The 25460-nt window shown below is 37.9% G+C and overlaps 1 protein-coding gene across 8 annotated transcripts in view; it reads left to right on the plus strand.

The window, feature by feature from the left end:
• The window catches only part of IL15 (interleukin 15), a 172925-nt gene that overhangs the window by 139029 nt on the left and 8436 nt on the right, over positions 1-25460 (plus strand). For all 8 annotated transcript variants that reach the window (XM_072621118.1, XM_072621123.1, XM_072621122.1 and 5 more), the window contains 3 exons: positions 22532-22638; positions 24807-24894; positions 25171-25215. In XM_072621118.1, coding sequence (XP_072477219.1) covers positions 22532-22638; positions 24807-24894; positions 25171-25215 — 240 coding nt within the window. The remainder of the gene's footprint in view (positions 1-22531; positions 22639-24806; positions 24895-25170; positions 25216-25460) is intronic.

The following is a 25460-nucleotide window of genomic DNA, read 5'->3' on the forward strand; positions in this document are numbered from 1 at the left end:
AAACGAACTTTTATCAGTAATCTCAGTTGTTAGTATTCCTTTATACAACATCTCTAGTGCCCCTCCCATCCAGTCAATTATCAATCAAAGTAAATAAATCAAACATTTGCTGTGAGCTAGACATTGTAGCTGAGGGTACAAAGAAAGGCAAAAGCAGTGATGAGGACAGTAGTGATTGCTCTGCAACTAATCAAATTTTCCTTTGTGGAGTCATTCAATGCACACCTAGTTTATATCTGTGATAGATTAAAGATTAATTCTGTATCTCTTTAATGTTAATGAAAGGTTAATGATGGATGGGGGGAAGAAGTAAGGATCTTCCCCACCCATTAATAGGCCTCAGATACCTTTTGCTAATTTCCAATGAGCCACTGGGTCATTGCCCAGTTGTTGGAGGGTTTTGCCCTCCAGCTCTGAAAAGCATATATATGTATTCTAAGGTGAAGTTTTCTTTTGGGGCTTATCTTTTGGAAGAAGGTTCATATGTTAGATGAGACTCTGAGTCCCCATTAAGGAGCACCCCCCCCCAGCTTTGAGAGGTAATTTGCCCCATTGCATTTCTCCCTTTCTCCTCCCAATATGTTCCTTTCTCACCCCTTAATTTTATTTTTTTAGATATCATCCCTTCCTATCCAACTCACCCTGTGCCCTCTGTCTATGTGTGTGTGTGTGTGTGTGTGTGTGTGTGTGTGTGTGTGTGTGTGTATGTATAATCCCTCCAACTACCCAAATACTGAGAAAAGTTTCAAGAATTACAAATATTATCTTTCCATGTAGTAATGTAAACAGTTCAACTTTAGTAAGTCTCTTATGATTTCTCTTTCCTGTTTACCTTTTCATGCTTCTCTTGATTCTTGTGTTTGAGTCAAATTTTCTATTCAGCTCTGGTCTTTTCATCAAGAATGCTTTAAAGTCCTCTATTTCATTGAATGACCATATTTTCCCCTGAAGTACTATACTCAGTTTTTCTGGGTAGGTGATTCCTGGGTTCAATCCTAGTTCCTTTGACTTCTGGAATATCATATTCCAAGTCCTTCCATCCCTTAATGTAGAAGATGCTAGATCTTTTGTTATCCTAATTGTATTTCCACAATACTCGAGTTGTTTCTTTCTGGTTGCTTGCACTATTTTCTCCTTGATGTGGGAACTCTGAAATTTGGCTACAATATTCCTAGGAATTTTTCTTTTCAGATCTCTTTCAGGAGGTGATTGATAGATTCTTTCAGTATTTATTTTACCCTCTGGTTCTAGAATATTAGGGCAGTTTTCCTTGATAATTTCATGGAAAATGATGTCTAGACTCTTTTTGTTGATCATAGCTTTCAGTTAATTCCCTAATTTTTAAATTGTCTCTCCTGGATTTATTTTCCAGGTAAGTTGTTTTTCCAATGAGATATTTCACATTTTCTTCTACTTTTTCATCCTTTTGATTTTGTTTTGTAATTTCTTGGTTTCTCATAAAGTCATTAGCTTCCATCTGCTCTATTTTAATTTTTAAAGAACTATTTTCTTCAGTGAGCTTTTGAACCTCCTTTTCCATTTTGCTAATTCTGCTTTTTAAAGTGTTCTTCTCCTCATTGGATTTTTGGACCTCTTTTGCCATTTAGGTTAGTCTATTTTTAAAAATGTTATTTTCTTCAGCATTTTTTGGGTCTCCTTTAGCAAGCTGTTAACTCACTTTTCATGATTTTCTAGTATTGCTCTCATTCTCTTCTCAAGTTTTCCTCCACCTCTCTTACTTGATTTTCAAAATCTGTTTTGAATTCTTCCATGGCCTGAGACCTTTGAAAATTTATTTTGGAGGTTTTTGGATGAAGGAGCCTTGATTTTTATGTCTTCCTCTAATGGTATGCTTTGTTCTTCCTCATCAGAAAGGATGGAGGAAAATACCTGTTCACCAAGAAAGTCACTTTTATAGTCTTATTTTTTCCCCCTTTTTTGGGCATTTTCCAAGCCAATTACTTGACTTTTGAGTCCTTTATCAAGAGGAGCATATACACTGCTGACCTGTAAATTCTCAGTTCCTCCAAGGTGGCACAATCAAGGGAGAGAAATTTCCTCCTCTCTTGGCCTGCTCTCTAGTCTGGGTGCAACCACAAGTTTGTCTGCCCAGGATCTGTGAGTAGAATTCCCTCTCCAGAGCCTCCACCAGCTCCACCATACCAGTCAGCTTTCCTCCTCACCCCAGGACAGCCACTCAGGGCTGAGATCCAGATCAGCCCCTTGATTTCCCCAGGGTCTTTAGGCTGAAGTTTCCAAAAATGGATGCTTCCTCTGCAGTGACTGCTGCTGGTGGGATCAGACAGCATACCCTTCTTAGCCATGTGAAAGAACTTTTTCACTGACCTTTGAAACTGTCTCTAGTGTTTGTGGGTTGAGGGATGTGGGAACCACAGCTGCTGATGGTGGTGCTTTGAAGCTTGCCCTAGTCCTGTTCCTGCAGCACCACATGGCCAAGGCTGGGTTATGCTCCACTCTGAGTCCAGTGTGATGGACCTTTCCTGTCAGCCTTCCAGGCTGGCTTGGATTGGAAATCTCTTTCACTCTGTCATTTTGTGGCTTCTGCTGCTCTAGAATTTGTTTAGAGTCATTTTTTATAGCTATTTTGTGGGCTGTGGGGGGTGAGTTCCTACAGGTCATCCTTCTACCTCACCATCTTCCCCTCCCCCCACAGCTTTGAAAACCCACATGTTGGAGTTTCTCTCTCTGATATGCATACATACATATGTACATATAGTTACTTTTCTTTTAGAAAAGCAGATCTAAGAACCTATACAGCAGGCCCTCCTGGGTATGCTGGGGTCCTTCCTGATATAATCTCAAAGAGTTATTCCCACCTGATAAAGGTATCATGGGGTAGAATATATTGCAAATTAATTTTCTGTGTATTGAAGGATATAGGACTCCCTTTTCACCACCGCCCTCATAGATATCATATGTTATTTTTAATCTCTCTTCAGTAAAGCTCTCCTTAGACCCAATTCCACCATGAGCCTTTTCTGCCAAAAGTTCTATCGTTACTTCTCTTCCCTGGCAAAAAGATAGAGAGAAAGAGGTCTTGACTCTATTTCCCTTTCTCTAGTCTGATTACAGAATTAACTAACTAATTAATTAAGCGATATCCAAACCATCATAACTAGTACTCTGACCAAGGACTCTTTCATGTCCACTTGGCCCTAAAGGTAGCCAGCCTTCCTAGGCTGGTAAGCCTAAATGACTTCTCTTCTCTTTCACTGGAGGTATTTAAGCATGGATTAGATAATATCTTGTCAGGTATCATGTAACCCCTTTGAGGTATGGGTTGGGCTACATGGCTCCACAAGATCTCCTCAACCCTGACGTTGCATGGCTCTGTGAGTCACATGAAACATTTGTCAAATAAAGGAAACAGCTGCTCAGCATTTAATAGATAAGCAAATGGATGAAAGGGTTGCTCCAAGGTTTTCTTTCAGCCATGTAAATAAGTGTTAGCATTTAGTTAATCTCTGGATCCAGGCTGTCTTTTCTCAAGTCTATATGATACTTAATCACTTTCTGAGAAATCTAGTTTCTCAAAAGTCTGCCTTGCTTCCTGTATCTCCAACCCTGTCTGCTGATCTTCCAGGTCCTCACACTGCCCATCTCTGGTGCCTGGCACACAGAAGACATACTTGTTAATTGGTTGCTGTGCGTTTATAATATTTCATGTTATGTCCCAATGTAAGCCAATTAGAGTCTCTTCACTGGCCTCTTAGCCTTATAAGCCTTAAAGCACAAAACTTATCAATCATCAAATGTTAGTTCACTGATGATTATTGAGCATTAATTAAACAACAACTAACATTATGCAAGATGTCCCAAAAGTAGTTTTAAGCTTGAAAAACTTAAATTAAATGAATTTAATCAATTAAAGCTTAAAATTGTGCCAAGATTTTTTAGGCTACCTTATGGTTATGTATATTTTAGAAACAGCTTAGTTTTCTGAGAAAAGCAGTGAGATTAGTAACTAGGACACCTGGGTTCTAGCCAGTACTTTGCTATTCAAGAGGCAGTGAAATACCATTTAGTGGAGGGGACACTGGGCTCAAAAAGAGGCATGAATACCTAGGTTTAAATCCCACTAAGACTTTGACAACTGAGTGACAATTGATGCACACATTGTTATTTTATTTTGAAATAAAATTCTATTTTCTTTGCCAAAATAGTGTAGTACATCACAATTGATTCAGCTTGGTCCTTCCAGGTATTTTAAAATTCCAATCCTTCTAATGGTCCCTCAGGCAGCTTCATTTTCTTCATCTGTAAAATGGAGGTAATAATTACTAAAGCACCAGCCTTACAGATTTCTTATGAGTTAATGTTTGCAAAGTGTTTGCAAATCTTCAAGTGCTATATAAATGTCAGCTATTATTAGGTGTGAGATGCTAACTAATTAAATTCATATTCTTAGTTTTCTCATCTTGAAAAATGGATCAAATAATCTCCAAATCATTTCACGCTCAAAAATTAGATGATTCTATGTCTTCTGGAGGGTTGGACATTCTGGACTGTCCAAGTTGTTGAAGTAGAAAGTGCTCAGGGCTTGGAAGCTGAAAATTGGAATTCAGTCTCATAGTTATTATTGGCAGTACAGCTTTAGACGTGTTACTCTTTCTTTCCTTTGGTCCCCTTTCTAAAAACATTCTGTTTCAACTCAGAAGATATCCTCAAGAAAATACCCAAACAACTCCAGGAAGAGAACGTTCCCCCCATGCTTTGTTGCAAAACAGCTTAACAAAATGATGGTGACAGATTGTATGTCAGCTTCCATTTTGATGCTTCACCATTTGCAAAGATGTAGGAGATAATGTATTTAAAGTACTTAGGACTTTTAAAGTACTAAATGTAGGGGGATCATTATGCTTTCAAAATCCGGGATCAACATTGTTCATTGTATTGAGCCAGAATTTTTTTTTTGCCTTTTAATGCAGTCATCATTTATTCTGATAATTGTACAACATATAGTGTTCTTTTGTCTCTGCCATCTGTCACTTTTTACAAGTCTTCACATATTTGGTTTAATTTTTCCATTCATTGTTCACTATGGCATGATCTTTTTATTGCACTCATAAACATGATTTCTTTAGCTGTTTCCCAGTTGTTGAAAAATAGCTTGGGTTCAAGTATTGACTTACACATAATGATCCAATGAGTAAGAAAAAAAAAGTGAGCTCTTTCTTACTCAGTTGAACTTCCTTGTATAAATTTACTTTCTAATGGGACCAGTGAATCTGAGTATTAAAAAGGTAGTGACTTTTTCATTAAATTCCAAATTGTTTTTCAGTTGGAGCAATTCATTACTCCACCAAGAGTCAATTAGCATTCCTGTCTTTTCCACAACTTCTCCAATGCCAAAATTTTCAGTTTTTATTGTCTTCATCAACTTAATGAGGATGAATTTCTACCTCAGAGTTGTTTTGATCTACAGTTCCCTCAGGATGAGGGATTTTGAACATTTTTTTCAGATGGCTGTTCATAGTTAATATCTCTTTTTGGGGAAAATTCTTGTTCATATTCTTTGATTATGTGTCTAATATTTAATGGCTATTAATCATATAGGATTATGTCAGCTCCTTCTAGATTCTGAATATAAGGCTTTTGTCAAAGATATTTAATTCAAACACTCCCCCCTCAATAAACTTGGCCTTTCTTTCTTATTTTAGTTCCATTGATTTATTTCTGCAAAAGACAAATGTGTCCAGAAAATACTATATTCAGTACTGGGCATCACATATTAGGAAGGACATATGTAATCTTAGAGCATCCATAGAAGAGAAAAAAGGATGGTAAAGGTCCTGTGTTTATGTCATTTGAAGATCATTTGAAGGCTAGGAGGTTTGTTTGTCTGGAGAAGAAAATGTGTGGGGAACATCATAGCTATCTTTAAGGATCTAATGTACTGTGATATTGAAGCTGAATTAGATTTTTTTGCTTTTTCCTAAAGACAGAAGTAGGAGAAATAGTTGAGCATTTCAGGAAGGCAAATATAGTCTTGATATCAAAAAAATATTCCTAACACTTAGCATTATCCCCAAATGGAAAGACCTTCCTGAGGATGTAGTAGTTTCTCCCTTATTGTTGTATTCAGACGAAGCCCAGGTGACTACTTGCTAGATTTGTTGTGGAAGGGATTCTTTTTGTGAGATGGATTGAATAATAGAGCCTCTGAGGTCTCTTGTATATCTGCAATTCTGGGGTTCTACGAAACTGTCCATTTTGTCTTTTGTAAATCTCCTCTAGCCATGCTTAGAATTTTCCCCTTATTCACAATTGTAAGAGGTCTAATTTTCTGATAATTTTTAATAATGTCTGAAAAACACACCACAAAACTTTTATCCATTTGAATTTATGATAGTGCATGTTTAGGAAAATGCTAGTCTACCACGAAGCTGATGCAAGGAGTTCTGAGTGATTGAGATTACAACCTGCTGTAGAGGATGAGAGGGAATGTGATTTAAGTGCTCATATGGAGGAATTGGCCTTTACAAGAGGAAGGGCTATCTCTTTGGCAGACAATGAATGGAAAGAGTAAAAGGGGATGCCCAGGGGGTTTCAGGTGAAGAGACTGGGAGAAGAAAGAGCTCCTATTAAATGGTCTTGGTTTCCCCAGTTAAGTAAGAGAAAAGACTCAAAGATGGGAGATGGGGAGGGGATGGAGATGAGAAGGAATAAGAGGCTTTGAATTATCTTTTATGGGTAATAAAATAGGGAATGAAATAAAAGGACTGTCTTGATATGGTGAGAGCCCAGTTTGAGGTTGAATAATATGAATTTATAATCTAGCTTGTTAGCACCCTTGTGAGACTAAGGTGGAGGACAAGGTAGAGTTAAAATTTAGCTACTGGGTCCATACTGGTAGAGCTTGGGTAATGGCTTGAGAAAATAACAAAGGTTGGAGGTCTCAATGTGGGTGAAGAATAGTTTAAGGAGGGGTGGGGCATAAGGAAAGGTGGAATGATGGGAGGTTTTGGTTAGATGAGGATGGTCAGATAGGGATATCAGAGTTTCTAATTTGAGAAATGAAACCCTTGTTGGCAATGGTGAGATCTAGTGTATGACCACCCTCTAGTGTATGAAATTTAAGAAAGCTGAGGAATTAAAAGGTTTGGGCCAGGGGTGGGGAACCTGCAGTCTCGAGGCCACATGTAGTCCTCTAGGTCCTCAAGTGTGGCCCTCTGACTGAATCCAAACTTCACAGAATAAATCACAAGTTTCCCCCCTGCCCCCAGGGCATTTGGTGGTGAATCTACATGAGTATTAAAGTACCTCTTATAAGGACAGGGGTTAGGGAGGGGAGGAGGACAGGAAGACGTTAAGTCAGATGATGAACTCCTTGAGAATGATCTGGTGTTTGGTATCCTAAAGCCACCATAATTTGGGTTGGGTGAAAAATTTTGATTTAGTAAACTTTAATGAGGAAATTTGCCGAATTGTGGATGTAAGGGGAGATATGAAAGTGATTGGGACATAGGTGGAAGTAGGGCAGGAAGTATTCCTATCTTGTCTCTAGGATCAGTGGACGAAGTGTTAGTAAGTGCTTTCCAGATAATAATAGGTTAAGTAGCAGACTACTAAATGAATATAGAATTAGTAGTAGTATTAATGGAATCCAAGAGGAAATTTTAGGAAGAAAAATGTCATTTTAAATGTAGATGGCACAGTATATAGAGTGCTGGCCTTGGAGTCAGGAAGACTTGAGTTTAAATTCTGTTTCAGACACTTACTAGCTGTGTGACCTTACTCAAGTTATTTAACCTCTGACAGCCTCAACTTGCTCATCTGTAACATGTGGATAATAGTAATCCTTGCCTCACAGGGCTGTTATAGCCAATGAAGTAACCTAGAAAAGGTATGCTAGCTAATGCAAAAATAAGGATCTTATACTAATCTAAGGTGTTATTGTACTAAAGTATATATTATACTTCAGTAATATATACTAAAGGTATTACTTTACTTAGGTATTACTATACTAATCTAAGGTAAGAAATTATTCATTTATGTCAATAAATGCATCAATTCCATATTGAATGGTGTAGAAGGTCATATAATTACTTCTATAGTTCTTAGCAATAGAGTAACCTGTTTAATAGTCCTCATCCCAAGTGATATTATCCAGTATTTGAACTTAATATTTCCATATAGAATAATTTCATTCCAGGGATTAAAATGTTGACTATATATTCTTCAAGATCCTATTACTTATATGTTGAAGCTGTGCTCTTCCACTATTGAATGCCAGCAGATGTGCAGAATACCTGTCATCGCAGGTAATTTGGGTCATGCTCATCTAGGGATGTGCTAATAAATGTTTTAACAACCAGCCCTCCAGAAGGGGAGGAAAACTTATAGACGAGACATGGTTTTAACTTTAATGTGCAGTATTAATATTTTTCTCCATGGTTTCTTTTAAGTCCATAATCAGTAGAACCATAAATGAAGCCCTGATTTCTGAGGTATAAATGCTCATAGCAACTGGCACCAGCACATCCCTGGCCAATTCCATGTAGACTGGGAATAATCTGCCATAGTTGGACCATCTAGAAAACTATGGCATTGTCCTTATACAGGATCCCCACAGGAACACCAGTTGTGTCTAGCCTATTCAGGAGACATTAGGTAATAGGTTCTTTAGATGGTTGCCATATTGCTGAAATACCTCTTCCCCCATGCCCAGCTCCAGTAGCTTCTTACTACTTCTGAGGTCAAATATAAAGTCCATTGTCTGGCATTTAAAGGTCTTTATACCCTGACCTCTTCCTACCTTTCCAATGTTCTTAGAGTCTATACCACTGGGTATTCCATCATATTGGCCTATATGCTGTTTCTCACACATTGCTTGGCACAATCTTTTCCCTATTCTTGGAACGCTTTCCTTCCCAACCTCTAAATTTTAGACTCCCTCTCTTCCAGAAAGATACCTTCTGTACTACTGACTCCAGGAGGTCTTTCCTATTTCCTCCCACAGATAGCACAATCCGCTTTTAGGCTGTTCTCCCTGGGCTTGGTATTTATTGCATTTGTTCTGATTTACGTATGTAATCTTCCCCCATTAGAATGCAAAGTTCCGAGTGCAGACTATTTTTCTTTGTATCTCATTCATACACAGTGTCTGCCACAAAGCAAACATTTAATAAATGCTTATTGATTGATTAAAAATTTCTGCCCTCCCCCAAATATTAAATGGAACCCTTTCTAATTTTAGATTCTGGAATTTCTAATTCTAATTCAAGGTTGTTAAAAACCTAGCTTTCATTTTCCTGCTTACCTACATTTTCCTGTTTCTTTATCCCTCCCAGGTAAGAATATTCATTCTTTTCTGTTCTGGATTAGACCAATCATTGTTTTCTATCTGGTTGATACAGTGGAAAGAGCATTGGATGTGAAGTCAGAAGACCTGAGTTCAAGTCCCAAATATGCTAGTTACCACTATGGGTATTTTCTATTTCCACATCTCAATTTTTGGTCTATAAAATTAGGAGAATGAAATTAATGAACTCTAAGGGATCCTTCCAGCTTCAAAGCTTTGATCCTAGTGAATGTTTCCCATAAAGTCAACAAGTTTTTTTTCATGTATGTGCCAGGAACTGTGGTAAGGTCCTGAGCATACAAATACAGTAAATGAAATAATCCTTATTCAGAAGGGGAGGCAAGTAAATATGTGTAGAACAAACATAAAGAGAATGAATAGCTAAAGATACAAAGAAGTTTGAGAAGGAAAACACTAGCATTTCTGGGGAGGAGAAGAAAAAGCTTCATGTAGAAAGGAATGTTTGAGCTACATATTGAAAAAAGAGAGGAATTATATGAGATGGAACTATGGATAAAGTTGATTCCAGACATGGGAGATGGCCAGGGCAAAAGCAAAGAAATAGGAGATGGAGTGAAGAAAAGAGAGATGGTCAGTTTGGCTGGGTCACAGTGTGGGGAGGGGAGCCATATCCAATGAAGCTGGAAAGGTAGGTTGGCATAAGATTGAAAATCAAAACAGAGAAGATCTATTAAAATGTTTGAGCAAGAAAATAGCATGATTAGATTGGAATTTAAGAAAAATCATTTTGGTAACAGCTTAAAATTTGGATTGGAAGAGACATCAAGAACAATGAGGGGGCCATTGTCATTATCTGAGTAAGAGGTAATATGGTCTTGAATTAAGGTGGTAGCTCTGTGAATACAGAGAGAAGGGCATCATATGAGGGAGATGGTATGGAGGTAGAACGAATAAGATTTGGTAGCTAACTGGATGTATCAAGTGAGAAAAAGAGAAGAGTTGAGGATAACACCATGGTTACAAATCTGGGAGACTCGAAGAATGGTGGTGCCTTCAACCAAAATGGATAAATTTGGAGAATGAATGGGCTTAGGGGGAAAGGGAATGAGTTTGGTTTTGGCAGTGTTGAATTTGAGACACCTCCAAGACAATCAGTTTGAAATATTCAGTAAGCAATTTGTAATGTGGGACTAAAGCTCAGAGGACTGTATAATTGAATAGCCACCTATAAGTCATCTGCATAAATATGCTAATTAGATCTATTGGAACTGATGAGTTTGCTAAGAATGAGAAGACAGAGAGAGAGAGAGAGAGAGAGAGAGAGAGAGGAGATGGCTTATGCATATTGCAGTTTTGTTTTGTTTTGTTTTCACACTTCTACTTATTCCCCCACTGAGTCATCAGATGTGAAACTATTGGATTGCCAAACCTAAGTTCTCCATTCTCCTAAGCTATCTTTCCAGTTTGATATCTTGCTGGAATTGGGACCCAGCTTTTCTTGCTCATAAATATATGGTATGTGTATGTGTATAATTATAATCATTTTATATCTCTTTTTCTAATTCCTTTCAGGTGTTCAAATATTTACAATTAGATTAAGAAATAATTTGCTTTGATTAGATGGACAATCCACTTCAATCTATATCATTCCTTCACATTGACACACACAGTTATTCAATCTCTCTACCCCTGAAAATGAGATTTAGCAGAAAAGGCATTGAAGGTGAATCCTGGCTGCCACTTTTGTGACTTTAAACAAGTCATTTTGCTTTTTACGGCCTCGATTTCTTCATCTGTCAAAAGGGAGGATTGTTCTTGATTCCCCCAAGACTTAGTCCATGATCCTGTGATTCAGAAATGTTCCTTCTACCCTTCTACTTTTTTTACCTCCATCTTTGCTATTTTGCAGAAATTAAAACCACAGTGCTAAATTGAAGGGGAAAAACACAGTAGGAACATGTCCCCAGAGGCTCTTTTCATATCAAGAAGTTAGCATATGTCACTTTTCCTGAAACTACTTTTCTAAGCCTGTCATAAATGGAAGCAGAAAAATCATAGTTCAGCACTGAGTATGGCTAAACTTTCCATACCCCTTGGCTTAGCAATTCACTTACTAGGAATATTTCTCAGAGTAGTCAAGGGCAGAAAAAAGGTGGTTTTTATATGTATTGTACATTATATGCATATGTATATGTATATATGTGTGTGGCATGTGTGTACACATAGAATGAGGCATATAATGTGATTGCTTGGTGGTTAGAGCACTGGACCTAGGGTCAGGAAGACCCAAGTTTGAATCCAGCCTCAGACACTTTCTAGCTGTGTGACCCTGGGCAAGTTATTTAACCACTGTTTACCTTAATCTACTGGAGAAGGAAATGGCAAACCACTCTATTATCTTTGCCAAAAACACCGCATCAGTAGTATTGGTTTATTACTGTCCATTGGGTTACAAAGAGTTGGACATGATTTAACAACAATGGACAACATTTAACAACAATGTATGATACCTATAATATGAAATATGCATACTCATAAGTGTATGTGTAATATATAACATGTATGTAATATATTACAATATGCTTAAATGTATGCATACATATGTAAAATATGTTTGCCTATATTCATTTATATACACAACACATGTACATATGTTTATATGTCTATAATTTAATAGTCCTCTTGGTGGTGGAAAAGAACTGGAAACAAAGTAGGTCCCCATTGGATGGGGGAATAGATGACAAAGCGATGGCTTGTGAAGGTAATGGAGTAATTTAGTGAAACAAGAAATGATGAATATGAGAAATTCACAGAAACATGAGATTTGTGTAAATGAATACAAAGTGAAAGTAAAAACAGCAAAAACAAAAAGAAAAGCAACCTCGACTTTGTGTGTGTGTGTGTAAATGAGATCACAAATAGGAGTTTGAACTGTGTGTGGAACAAAGAGAGAATCATGGCTCTCCATTCTAGCAGAGAGGTGAGGGACAACTAAGATGGAGCACTGGATACATCCTCAGCTGGAATCACCATATGGAGTGGTTTTTCTTACTTGTTTTTCTTTTTCACAAGGGATGATTCAGTCTTCAAGGGGTGGTGTCTGAAATGACTTTGCTTTCAAGTCATTTCAACTTTGTGAAGACAGAAAGCATCAATAAAATATATTTTTAAAAATAAAATCATTTAAAGTAGAGTAGGATTAAAAATGTACCATGGTATGACAGCTTAAAACATATGGTAGATCTTAAGAACTTAATATCTTAGTAAACTGGTGGATGCTCTGAGGAATGGAATGTCCTAGATAGAACATAAAAATATACAAGAGGCACAAGAACAGCCAAAAAAAGTGAGATGGGGGAAGAAACAGCAAAACTGAAGGGTTTGGGTTTTTGTTTCTTTTTTTTTTTTTATGCCTGCAAGTGAAAATAAAAAGATGCCATGTAGCAAATGAATAGAAATCATATAAGTGGTTAATGACTAGAGCATTGGCTGAACCAGTTTTGGTACATGGAGATAATGCAATATTCCAATGCCATTAGAAAGAGCAAATATGAAGAATTCATAGAAAAATGATTTCGATAATTTATATGAAGTGAGATAGAGCCAGGGAAACAATGTGTATAATACCTGCAACAATATAAATGGAAAGGACAAAAAAAAAGCCCAAAGCTGAATATTATATAATTTTAACTAAACTGAACCCTAGAAAAGAATTGAAAAAAACTGCATCTCCTTCCTTTCATCTCAGGAGTGGCTGACTATGAGTGAGGAATACTGTACAAGTTGTCAGCTGTAGCTAAAGTGTTGATTAGCTGCTGAAATGACTTTTTTCTCTTTTTAAAAATCTTTATACCAAAAAAATGTCTTTTTTGCTTAGAATAGGGAAGGATGTAGTCAGAGATACGTATCATGAAAACAAAAAAAGCATTATTTCTTTTCAAATTAGTTTATTTTTTCAACTGTCAAACCTTTATTTTTCTCCCTTTTGCTTCTCCATCTCCAAAAAAGTCCAAAAAAGAAGAAAAAAATAATTGTAAAGAAGTAAGCTTTGTCAAACAGAAAAATTCCTATATTGGCCATGATGAAAAAATATGATATTCTTATTTCCTCACTTCTCTATCATTTCGTTGATTCTTGGAAGCATGGTTGATAATTGTGTTTATCAGAATTCTTAAGACTTTCAATATTGTTTTTATAATGTTGATGCCATTTTTTGCTCAAAATAAATTTATACAAATCTTTCTAGCTTCTCTGACACCATCTTTCTTAGCTTCATAAGGCACAAGAGTGTTCCATTACAGTTATCTGCCATAATTTGGTCAGCCATTCCCCAGCTGATGGGTACTTCCTTAGTTTCCAGCGGCTTTCTATAACAAAGAAAGCTGCTGTCGTTTTATACTCATGAGTCCTTTTCCTCTTTTTTTCATCTCTGTGGGAAGTACTTCTAGTAATGGTACTATTAGGTCAGGCTGTGTACAATCTGGTCATTTTTGGAGCACAATTTCAGATTGATTTCTAGGTAGTTATATCAATTCAAAATTCCAGTAGTGTATCAATATGCCTATTTTGCAAAGCATCAACAATATTAGTCATTCCAGAAATGCTCCAGGCAGATGTAGACCCTATCTATACTTATCCGATACATTGCCTGCTCACTCTGATCTCTTCTCTGATCTGTTTCTCTAGAATTCATTGTTGGACACTCATGTATACAGCATTTATAGCTAAAGTGATTTGGGAGGTTGAAATTCCATGCATATCTACTGTGTAGTCAGGGCTGGAAAAAAAAAAAAAGAGGAACTTTTTTGTTAGTCTTTGAATCAAAACGAGCAAAAGAATTTATATTGATTTAACTTGCTGCCGAAGAACAATGCGAAAAGTTGAGTTTTTGAATGGTTAAGAAGCAACTGCCAAAAACAATGTGGTTATTGTTTTGCAAATCACTGCAATGTGTGATTAATTTCTATGTGGTTTCATAATTTCTGGTCCCTCTTGTGTTACTTTCATTCTTGTCACAAGGGAGAGGTAGTAGACCTCATGAATCAAATGCAATATTGGACAGACCTGGAGTCAAGAAAACCTTGGCTTAAAGCCTGACTCAGATACTTAATAGCTGTTAGCAAGTGAGTCAATAAGCATTTTTAAGTGTCTATTGGGTGAACTCAGCCCTATGCTCGGGGATACAAAGAAAGGCAAATGATAGTTTCTACCCTGAAGTCACAGCTTAATTGGGGAGACAACCTGCAAGGTACATACAAACAAATTGCTGACAACATAAATAGGAGACAGTCAACCAAGGAAAGGGGCTAGTTTTAAGGGGGATCAAGAAAGGCTTTTCATTAAAGGTGGGATTTTACCTGGGACTTGAAGGAAATGAAGGAAGATAAGAAAAGGGAGAGAGCCAGGCATGGGGGACAGCCAATGGAAATTCAAGGACTCAGGAGATAGAGTGTCTTGTGCCAGAAATAGCAAGGAAGCCATTGGATCTGGATAAAGAAGTGCTAGAATTGGGGGTAGGAGGGCTTTGAATGTCAAACAAAATTTTTATTTGATTTTGGAAATGTTAAGGAGCCACTGAGGTTGATTGAAAAGGGAGGCTGACATGGTCAGATGTGCACTTTAGGAAGATTACTTTGACAATTGTGTGGAGAAAGGACAGACTTGAAGCAGGAAGACCAACCAGTGGGGGTTAAGTTGATGAAGGCTTGCATCAGGGTGGTGGTTGTGTCAGAGGAGAAAAGGGAGTTTAGATGTTAGATAAAATTAATAGGACTTGGTAGCAGATTGTATATGGGAAATGAGAGAGTGAAGAGTCAAGGCTGACACCTAGATTATAAACCTGGAGGATGGGGAAAAGTTGGGATGAGAGAAGCATCTGGGAGGAAAGATAATGAGTTCAGTTTTGGGTATGTTGAGTTTAAGATGTCATTAGTATATCCAGTTGGAGATGTAAGTCTAGAGTGTAGGGAGAGAATAGATTGAATAGGTTAGGGTTGGATAAATGGTGTAAGAAACATCAGTACAGAGGTGATAATTAGATCCATGGGAGCTCATGAGATTAAGTGAAGAAGGTCTCTCTTCTGAGAGAACAGAATAGTACGTCCTTGGGGGTTTCCATATAGTGAGTGGGTGTAACCTGGGTGAAGCTCCAGAAAAAGAGACTGAGTGATCAGACAGGCAAGAGAAGAGACAAAAATCTAGAGAAAAGAGAGTGTTAAGGAGAAGTGGGTGATCAACTGTGTCATAAGCTATAGAGAGGTCAATAAAAATGATCAATGAAAAATGGCCATGTGATTTGGCAATTAAAAGATTTCTGGTAACTGGAGGGAGAAATTTCAGTTGAATGATGAAGTTAGAATCCAGACTTGGAAAGGAGTGAGAAGAAAGGAAATGGAGGCATTGATTATAAGTAGCTTTCTTAAGGAGTTTAGCCACAAAAGAGAGGAAAAATGTGGAATGATTGCTAGTGGGACTGAATGGATTAAATAAGGCTTTTTGAGGTTAAGGAAGACAAGGGCATGTTTGCAGACAGTAAGGAAACAGCCAGTGGGCAGGGAGATTGAAGATAAGTGAGAGAGTGGAAACAATAGTAGGGGCAATCTTTTTTTTTTTCTTTAGTTTTCAACATTCACTTCCATAAGTTTTAAATTTTCTCCCTCTCTCACCAAGACAGCATGCAATCTGATATGGGCCCTACACATACATCCCTATTAAACACATTTTCACATTAGTCATGTTGCACAGAAGAATTATAATGAATGAGAGAAACCATAAGAAAGAAAACAAAACAAAACAAAAAAGAAAACAGTCCGCCTCTCTCTGCATTCCACCTCCAAAGTTCTTTCTCTGGATGTGGATGGTGTTTTCCATCATGAGTCCTTTGGAACTGTTTTAGGTCCTTGCATTGCTGTGAAGGGCCAAGTCTATCAAGTCAGTCCTTGAACACTGCAGCTGTTACTGTGTACAATGTTCTCCTGGTTCTGCTCACTTTACTTGGCATCAGTACATATATCTTTCCAGGTTTTTCTGTAGGAGGGACAATCTTATGGAGAAGACAGAATGGAGGGGAATCCATTGTGCGTCATAGGTAGGTTTGCCTTTGCAATCAGAAGAACTCATCTCTGTGAGTCTGGTGAAGGTGCGGACAGTGGTCAAAAGGATCAGTGATGTTAGATGAAGAGAGGGAAAGGAACTCTTGGTAAATAGCCTCAGATTTTCAGTGAAATATGAGCAAGGTTCTCAGCTGAGAAAACAGCAGGAGAGGGAACCACAGAAGGTCTAAGGAGAGATGGAAAAGTTTGGAAAAGTCACTTTAGTAAGTGGGAGAGTGGATGAATTAGGGAGGTATAAAAGAATCTACTTGAGCCTAAGTCACAGTGATTTTCTCCTTCTGCTAGCAGTGTTTGGTTAGCTAGGAGCAAAGACAGTGGGTATGACTTGGGGAGATTGGTGATAGACTAATTAGACCAGGGGCTAGAGAAAAAAGGAGAGTGTAGTAGGAGAGTTATGGTGGCAGAAAGAGAACTTGTATTCACAATATGGAGCAAGGAGAAGTTCAACCCCCCCTACCATGAACAGGGAGTCAGAAGAATAAGTGAATGTGCAACCAGTGCTAGAGTGTAGTTCAGCAAGGGGTTAAGATGGGAAAGGTGCAAGGGCAATGACCTTTGAGAGAGAATTGAGAGGTTGAAGGTTTGGAGGTCAGGGTGAGGATGAAGAATAGGGCTTGGGGTTTTAAGGGAGAGGTGGAATAACAGTAAATTGTAATAATAAAATGGAATTTCAGAGTTCCTGAACATAGAAGTGATACATTTGTGGGTGATGGCAAGGGTATAACCATGATAAAGTGGAGTGGGGTAGAGGGATAGGTCATATGAAATAAACTGAGGAACTGTGAGAGTACAGTGTTTGAAGGGGTATCAATATGTACATTTAAATCTCCTTATATAAGGGCAGGAGTTCAAGAACAGAGGAAGACTGTGAGTCAGGCAGTAATCTCATTGAGGAAATGAGGAGTATCTTGGAGCTTGGCAGAAAACTGTACCTCAAAAGAGGAGAAGTTACTGAGTTATGGTGACAGAAAGAGAACTTGTATTCACAATATGGAGCAAGGAGAAGTTCAACCCCCACTACCATGAACAGGGAGTCAGAAGAATAAGTGAATGTGCAACCAGTGCTAGAAAAGGTGGCCAAGGATGGCCATGTCTTCAGAAGGAACAAGGTCTTAGTGAAAGCCAAAAGATGGGTTTAGTGGAGGGTGGAGAATATGGTTTGTATGATGATGGCAGTAGGTTCTGAAGTGGACAACGTAGATTGGTTGGTTGTTGTCCTTCGTTCTGGAAGAGGACCAAAATGACATCACAATGTTAGAGTCAAGTTACAATTCGTCCCGTCAGAATATCTCTATCATACAAATCAAACCAACATGAGCTGGGGATGCTCCACCACAGGTGGGGCACAAGTAGTCCATGTGAACATTGGGGTGGATTCTCTATATTTGTGCATCTCACATTTCTTTAGAGTTATTTCAATTCTGCTTTATTCACAGAGTACTCACCTTCTCTGATGAGGCCACATCATGCTGGGCAGATTTAGGCCTGTGTCTCCCATGTCACACAATCAATTCCAAAGTTCTTAAGAGAGACTTTGTACATATTCTTGTATTGCTTTTTCTGATCACCATGTGAGTGTGTGAGTTCTCCATAAAATAGTCTTTTAGACAAGTATAGGTTTGGAATTCCAACAACATGGCCAGCCCATCAGAGTTATGCTCTCTCCAGTAGAGAAGGTAGTTCATTAATCATTGATAAATGAATTCACATAGGTTGTCAACATCCCTAGGACTTTGATCTTTGGGTGGAGTCAGTTAAACTCCATGGATTTCAAGTTTCCTCTTCTGGAAAAGGAGGACATTGAACTGGATGACTTCTCAGGTCTCTTCCAGTTAATATGTAGGATTCTATCCTTTGCTCTGTGTGGACAGGACCTTCAAGAACCCAGAATCATTATACCCCAGGGAAATCCACAAGTTTTCAGGTATGCCAAAATAGTCATCAGAGCAGCCTGTGATAACAAAACTAGAAACAGAGTGTATGCTCATCAGTTGGGGAAACTGCTGTTAAAAATGTAGCATATAAATATATTATTGTCTTACCACCTTGGAATCTCTCTATCCTGATTGGCATTTACCTTTCCTAGACCATTATTTCAGGAAAGCCTCCATCATCTCTTCTCACTTCATTCCCTACTCTCTGCGCTCCTCTTCCTCTCAGACCTTTCCGGAACCATGACTGAATCAACTCTGCAATTGTTCTTTCAAAATACTCATCCTTCCTGTAATTTTTTGGATCAGAGTACTCTCCTTGATCTGTGTATGGTATGTTGTGGCCCCATTTGAGTGTAAACTCCTTGATGTCAGGCACTGGCTTAATTTTTGTGTTTGTGTTTCCAGCACTTTGTGTCTGGTGCTTGGCTTATTGTATGCACTTAATTTTTTTTCAGTAATTCAAACATAGAACCATTGTTTTACTGATTTTCCTAAAGACTGTGGCTGCATCAAAGCATATAGTTCTTCATCCCCTCAATTTAGCTTCCCAGTCTGCTGAAGTGGTTAGCAGCAGTAGCAAATAGTGTCATCTACAAGTTTTGTCCTCTGAAAGCTTGTTAAAACCAGTTGGAAGAGCTATGCGTGCCCTGGAGCAAAATTTTCAGCAAACAGAATTTAGTGTAATTCTGTTCACATCCCTTCACCTGCCCTTAGCAAGCTGTCATAGGTTTAGCCTGGCTGCTTATGATAATGGCAGTCCACCATGGAGGAAATTAGTCAGAGAAAAAAAAAATAACCTTGCATTATCATCCTCAGCACTGGGGATTGGGGAGTATGTGTAAAGAAATATTATGAGCTAAATTTGATAATGATTATTTAGCACAGGTGGCTGGTTGTGAAGCTCATATGTGTTAATCTATGTGAAAGTATCTTCATGAGAGTAAAGCGGTTTAAATTATGAGCTGTTATTATTATGAGCAATCAGGGTTCTGTCCAAGAAGAAAAAAATAGCTGTGTGGTTGCTGAGAAAAACACTCTAGGAGAGCTGGCCAGAGCTAAAATGTAATCCTACCAGCATGGTCATCTAGCCATGCTTTTCTTGAAGCTTTCCATAGCCTGAAGACAAAACATAGCCACATTGTTATATAACAAGGATATACCCAGAAGGGAGAGGGTTACAACTCCCCATCCTTTCCTCTACCTGATTTCAGGAACATAAGAATATCTCTATCAGACGTAGAGTGGCTGAGGACAGGAATTATATTGGCATCATTCTTTTTGCAAACATAATAAATACTTTTTGATAATTAGGATGCCTAGCATATCCTAACATGCCCTTATAACTGCTCCCATGTTACTGGGAGTTCTAGGTTAATCATTTTAAGTGAAAGTTGATTTGCTTCTTATTGATTAAATTCCTTCTAAGTAATTTCCGTGAATTTAATAGGTGGCTCTCTAAAAGCATTTCTAATCCATTTTTTTGGCCTTCTCACATTTGGAAACAGAATTATGTTGAATTTTTTTGTAAATTGTATTAATTACAGTTACAAATTAGAAATCTTTCACGTAGAGAATTTATGAATTCAAAAAGAGATAAAACAAATGCAGAACAAACAGATGTGCATAGGTAGTTACTACTCTGAAAATATAAACAAATAAAAATTTAATTTAAGGTAAAGCATGTGGTCACCAGCAACCTATGGGCAACTGCTGTCATAGATTTAAATTTGTTCTTAAAGTAACAAAGAAAACTAAATAATGATTGCTTACAATGAAGGCAACTGTGGACTTTTTTTTCTCTTAAGACTTGCTCCAAATGATATTTTATCCTAAAAGTAATATGCAAACAATAACTTAGTGTTTTATATTTATACTATTATTTTACATGATATTATTTAACATGGAAGGTGTAATTAAGAGACAAAGTCTTGTGCTTTCTTATCTCTCAGGTACCCCAGCTAATTCTCCTGCCTATTTAGATAGGCACCATTATTCATCTGGTGTCAGACTTCTAAATTACAGGAATAATGCTTAGGAAAACTTAAATAATTTAAAGAGGGTGTATGTTGTGAAAAATTAACTCTATCAAATGATGACAGATGACATATTTGATCACAAACTGATAGGACCAGACCTATGATTTTATGGGTAAAGGTTCCTCTTGGATAAGGAAACTCTTTCAATGCAGTCATTCCTTTCTTTGCAACTTACAGTAATACCTTATTCTAGGCATGTTAAATTTGACATTCTTATGTCAACATGTGCTTTTAGTTACACTAACCCTAACTGCATGCCTTAGGTGCTACTAGATTCATAGAGTGTCAGCATAAGCTAACAGATAAATCCACCCACAAGTACAAATTTCAGGTAAGGAGGTTACAAAAAAGAGAAGGTGAACTCGTGTGATTTCCTATAATCTCTCCTTAGTTTCATGGCCTGAATTGTTCATTTTCAGGGCAAATACATTAAAATTAAAACAGAGTGATACTCATGGAAGACTGCAATACTTAGATTATTCAATTTTCAAAATATCTGACCATTATTTTCAGTGAAACAAAAATAAATGTAGAAAACCTGGAAACTTTAATTTATGCCAAGAATTTGTACTCAGGTTTCCTTACTCCAAGCCCATCACTCTATCCACTATATCATCTGGCCACCCCTTAGTCACATAATACTGAAGGCTTTGGACCTGACCTAGAACTCATCATTTATCATTTGATTTAGAATTTTCCCCCCTTTACCATATAAATCCTTCCGTATATGAGGCATTTCGTCTTTTAATGGGAGACCCAACTAGTTATCTCCCTTTTGCCAGTAGAACAGAAACTCCATGAGGGCAGCTTGGTAGTGCAGTGGATAGAATGCCAGACCTGGAGTCAGGAAGACTCTTCTTCTCGAGTTCATATCTACCCTCAGACACATACTAACTGTGTGACCCTGGGCAGGTCACTTAACCCTGTTTGCCTCAGTTTTCTCATCTGTAAAATGAGCTGGAGAAGAAAATGGCAAACCACTCCAGGATCATTGCCAAGAAAACCCCAAATGGGGCCACAAAGAGTTGGACATGACTGAAAATGACTGAACAGCAAGAAGAAACTCAGTTAGAACAGGGACTTTTCCCTCTTTGGCCTTTGTTTCATTACAGAATTGAGGTATTTATTAAAATGCTTATTGGGTTGCAGGACCTTTAGGAAGTCACTTCCATCTCACTGAGCCTCTTTTCCTTATCTGTAAATGAGGATAATTAGATTTGTAGAGCATTCAGAGGAATGAATTAGAGAATATGTGTAAAGTTTACCAGGATTTTCTAAGTACCCACTGTGAGAGTTTTTGTTTTTGAATTTCAGGTCCATCAGACCTTTAAAACCCAGAAGGTTGCATGGCCTCTCAGCTGTCAGGGAGGGCAGTGTTGTATAGTTGAAAGGATACTGGCTTTGGAAACCTGCTTTCCATTTAAGCTGTGTTCTTTCCTACCTTTGTGACTTTGGGAAATCATTTAACTTCTCTAGGACTCAGTTACTCTTTTTGTAAAAGGAGGGGAGTTGGACCAGATGGACTCTGGTCCCCTCCAGGGCCAGATCTAGATTGTCTGTCCATGAATTCTCTGCTTTGTGAATCAATTATTTGTAGAAGAGAGTTGTTTCTAATCTTCCTCCTTAGACCGTTTACTCAATTATGCTTCTAGAGAGAAAAAATGTTACTGTTGACCCAGGCAGAGTAAAATGATGCAGGCTCAAGTCTTGTAAGAAATAAGTAAGCAAAAGAATGAATACCGAATGAGTGAGTGGATGTGTTACTAGTAAATTCGGGATTGTTTATATGCCTCTTAGAGGCATCTGGGTGACAGAATGGAGAGAGCTCTGGGACTGCAATCTGGAAGACTTGAGTTTAAATATAGCCTCAGGTACTTACTAGCTGTGTGATCCTGGGCAAGTCATTTGTCTGCCTCAGTTCCTTCAACTATAAAAAGGGTTAGTGTGAGGATCAAATGAGATGATAATCATAAAGTGTTTGACACATAGTAGGAATTTAATAAATTCTTCCTATCAGTGCCAATAAAGTGAATGAACTGTAATGAACTATGAAAAACAGCTAATTTGTATACAGAAATAAAATGGAATATTATTAGCCATAGCATGTCACCTTTCAAAGAATGAACACTGCTCAAATAACCTTTGTCTAATTATGTTTTTCAGAAATCCAACTTAAGAAGCACACATATTCAGTGCTACCTGTGCCTCATTTTAAATAGCCATTTTTTCAGTTTTTTGACTGAAGCTGGAACACATTTCTTCATCCTCAGGTAACACACTCTGTGATCATGACTATGTGTAGAAATGGTTGGCTCTGCTTCATTCGGCTTGCTCAAACTGGGTGCTTTGGTACAAAACTATGGTTTAAGGGTCAGGCACATAGCCACTCATTTATTTTCTTCCTCTGACTAATCTGGGATGAATAGAGTGATGTGTCTGTGGTGATGAATCTAGACTTGCAATTTCATCGCCATGAAGAACACCCATGGGGGAAACACCCTCTATCAGTGCACATCTGAAACCTGTCTGCAATTTATAATCTTACAAAGCTGCCGAGGGCAACAGCATCAGGCCTTCAATCCAAATCTTCCTAAAGTGGATTTGTATCCACTATGCCAGAGGTCTCAAATTCAGGCTGGTGGCAGACCTCATGTAGCTAGAAAAATTCCCAAGTGGGTCCCAACAAGATTAAAACATGACTGTGAAATGTTGAACAAAATACATAAAAATATACACCAATAATGACATTTAACATGTGGTTTTCTAGATCAATATGTAGTCCAAAGGAGTCCCGTTCTATTTGTTTGACATCTCGGCTCTACACCATGTTACTTCTCATGATTGTATCTATCCTGAAATAAATTGGACCCCTTTCTATTTCTTCTTGCCTAGCCTCTAGCATACCTACTCTTAAGGAATCCATCTCCTGGTTTGTTTTGGGGAAATGGAGATGAGGCAGAATGGAAGTGTAGCAAGGTGTAGTGAATAGTGAGCCAGCCAGAAAGCTCTGGGTTCAAGTCCTGTCTCTGACACTTACTTGCTGTATGACGCTGGGCAAGTCACCTAAACTTCCAGGCAACTCCCTGAAGACTCAAAGTTGCAGAGGAGTTGATGATCCCCATTGACAGAAGGAGCTTCCTCACTGGGAATTCCCTATATCAATGAGAGCACAAAAGAAACAAAAGAAAGTCTACTTATATTCTTCTCTGCTACATACTCATTTTTCTCTGATTGTGGGTTTTTTTCCCCTCTAGGTTTTTTTTCTTTTCCTTCTTGTTTTCTTTTTCTCCCTTCCTTTCGTTGTTTCCAAAAGTATTTCTCATTTGTTTTCTGCCACGAGGCTTCTCCTAGGGTGGCACATTCCCTAACCTGAAAAATCTGACAGCCCATTTTACCCTGTAACAAACATCATCAGAAGGGTAATGGAGTCAGATTTAGAGAGGAAACAAAAGAGATGAGCTGCCATCTCTCATTCTTTCTGGCAAGGCAGAACAGGGTTGGGCTAGACTCATCTATAGAAAATTCCCTAAAATCAGCTGTTACTCCTGCCTCTTTTATCTTAGATTTACAGCTAAAAGGCACCTTAGAGGTCATTTCACCAACCCACTTATTTTACAGATGAAGCAGCTGAGATCCAGTGAAAAAGTGACTTTGGCTAAGGTCACACAGGTGACTCACATTCAAAATACATAGGTCTTTCCACTTTGGAATATGAATTACTTTTCTACATTTTAAGGGGAATGAGTTCATTATTTGGTCACTGTCTCTGTATTTAACCCAGGCATGACTAAATCTGAATAGGTGATTTTTAAATTTCTGGTAGACCAGCATTGGTGTTATCTGTAAAAGATGGATGTGTCAATCAGATTGAGTAGTGAGCTCATGATTTAAGGGAGTATGTTTAACTTACTTAAAAGAGAAAATTATTTTTAAGAAGACTTACTTGGCAATGCTATGAAAATGAATGTTTGCTGTTCACTTGTTTCAGTCCTATGACTCTTCATGAGCCCATTTGGGATTTTCTTGACAAATATAATGGAGCAGTTTTCCATTTCCTTTTCCAGCTCATTTTACAGATGAGGAAACTGAGGCAAACAGGGTTAATAAGTGACTTATCCAAGGTCACACAGGTGGAAATTATCTGAAACCAAATTTGAACTCAGAAAGAGGAGTCATATTGACTCCAGGCCTGGTACTCTATCCACTGTGGCATCTAATTGCCCTATGAAAACAACAAAAATGAATTTTAACTTTTCATTGAGTAAGAAGTCTTATCAATGCTTTTGATTTTAATATTCATACTTGTGACTTCATTAGTACCTATGTGATTTTATTTAAGCCTCTGATCTTCTAATTCCATGTTTTCTTCCTGTTAGTAGCTAACTAATACCAGAATCATGCTGGTGCAGAAAGACCTCATAATTTGGTTTTATTTCAGCTGCATCAGTGCTCATCTGCCTAAAACTGAAGCTTCTAACTGGCAAGATGTCATAAGTGATTTGGAGTACCTTCAGTTCCTCATCCAAGTAAGTTTTCATTTTCCCATCATCTCCCTGGGTTAACCAACTTCACCTGTATAACATTGGAGAGTCACTAGGAGTCCTCTTGTCTGGGTAGTAGATAGATAAAGCTGGTATGCAGCCCAAACATGGGGATGTATGGGCTCCATTAAACAGCTTCCAGCTGACTGGTAAATAAATACTTTTCCTTTCTTTTTAAAAAAAATCCTTATGTTTAATTTCAAACTTTTTAGCTGTTTTCATCCTCCAACTTTTCATGTATATAATTTTCTTTCCTTTTAGTCCTTGGATATTGATACCACTCTGTATACTGAAAGTAATGCCCACGTGAGTAAAATTTGCTACTTTCTTTTTGCCATAATTACTGTGTTGTTTAATTGCTGGAGGCCGGAGGAGGGAATTTTCTTAGAATCACAGAAAATTTGCACTGGACAAGACCAAACCCTGTGTGGGTCATATGAAAGAACTGGCATGTTCTTATCCTAGAGAAGATTTGGGGGAGAGGGGAGGGCATGATAGCCGCCTTCAGGAATTTAAAAGCTGTCACGGGGAAGAAAGGGGCTAACTTTGCT

Source organism: Notamacropus eugenii, chromosome 6 (genome assembly GCF_028372415.1).
Source record: "Notamacropus eugenii isolate mMacEug1 chromosome 6, mMacEug1.pri_v2, whole genome shotgun sequence".
NCBI lineage: Eukaryota > Metazoa > Chordata > Mammalia > Diprotodontia > Macropodidae > Notamacropus > Notamacropus eugenii.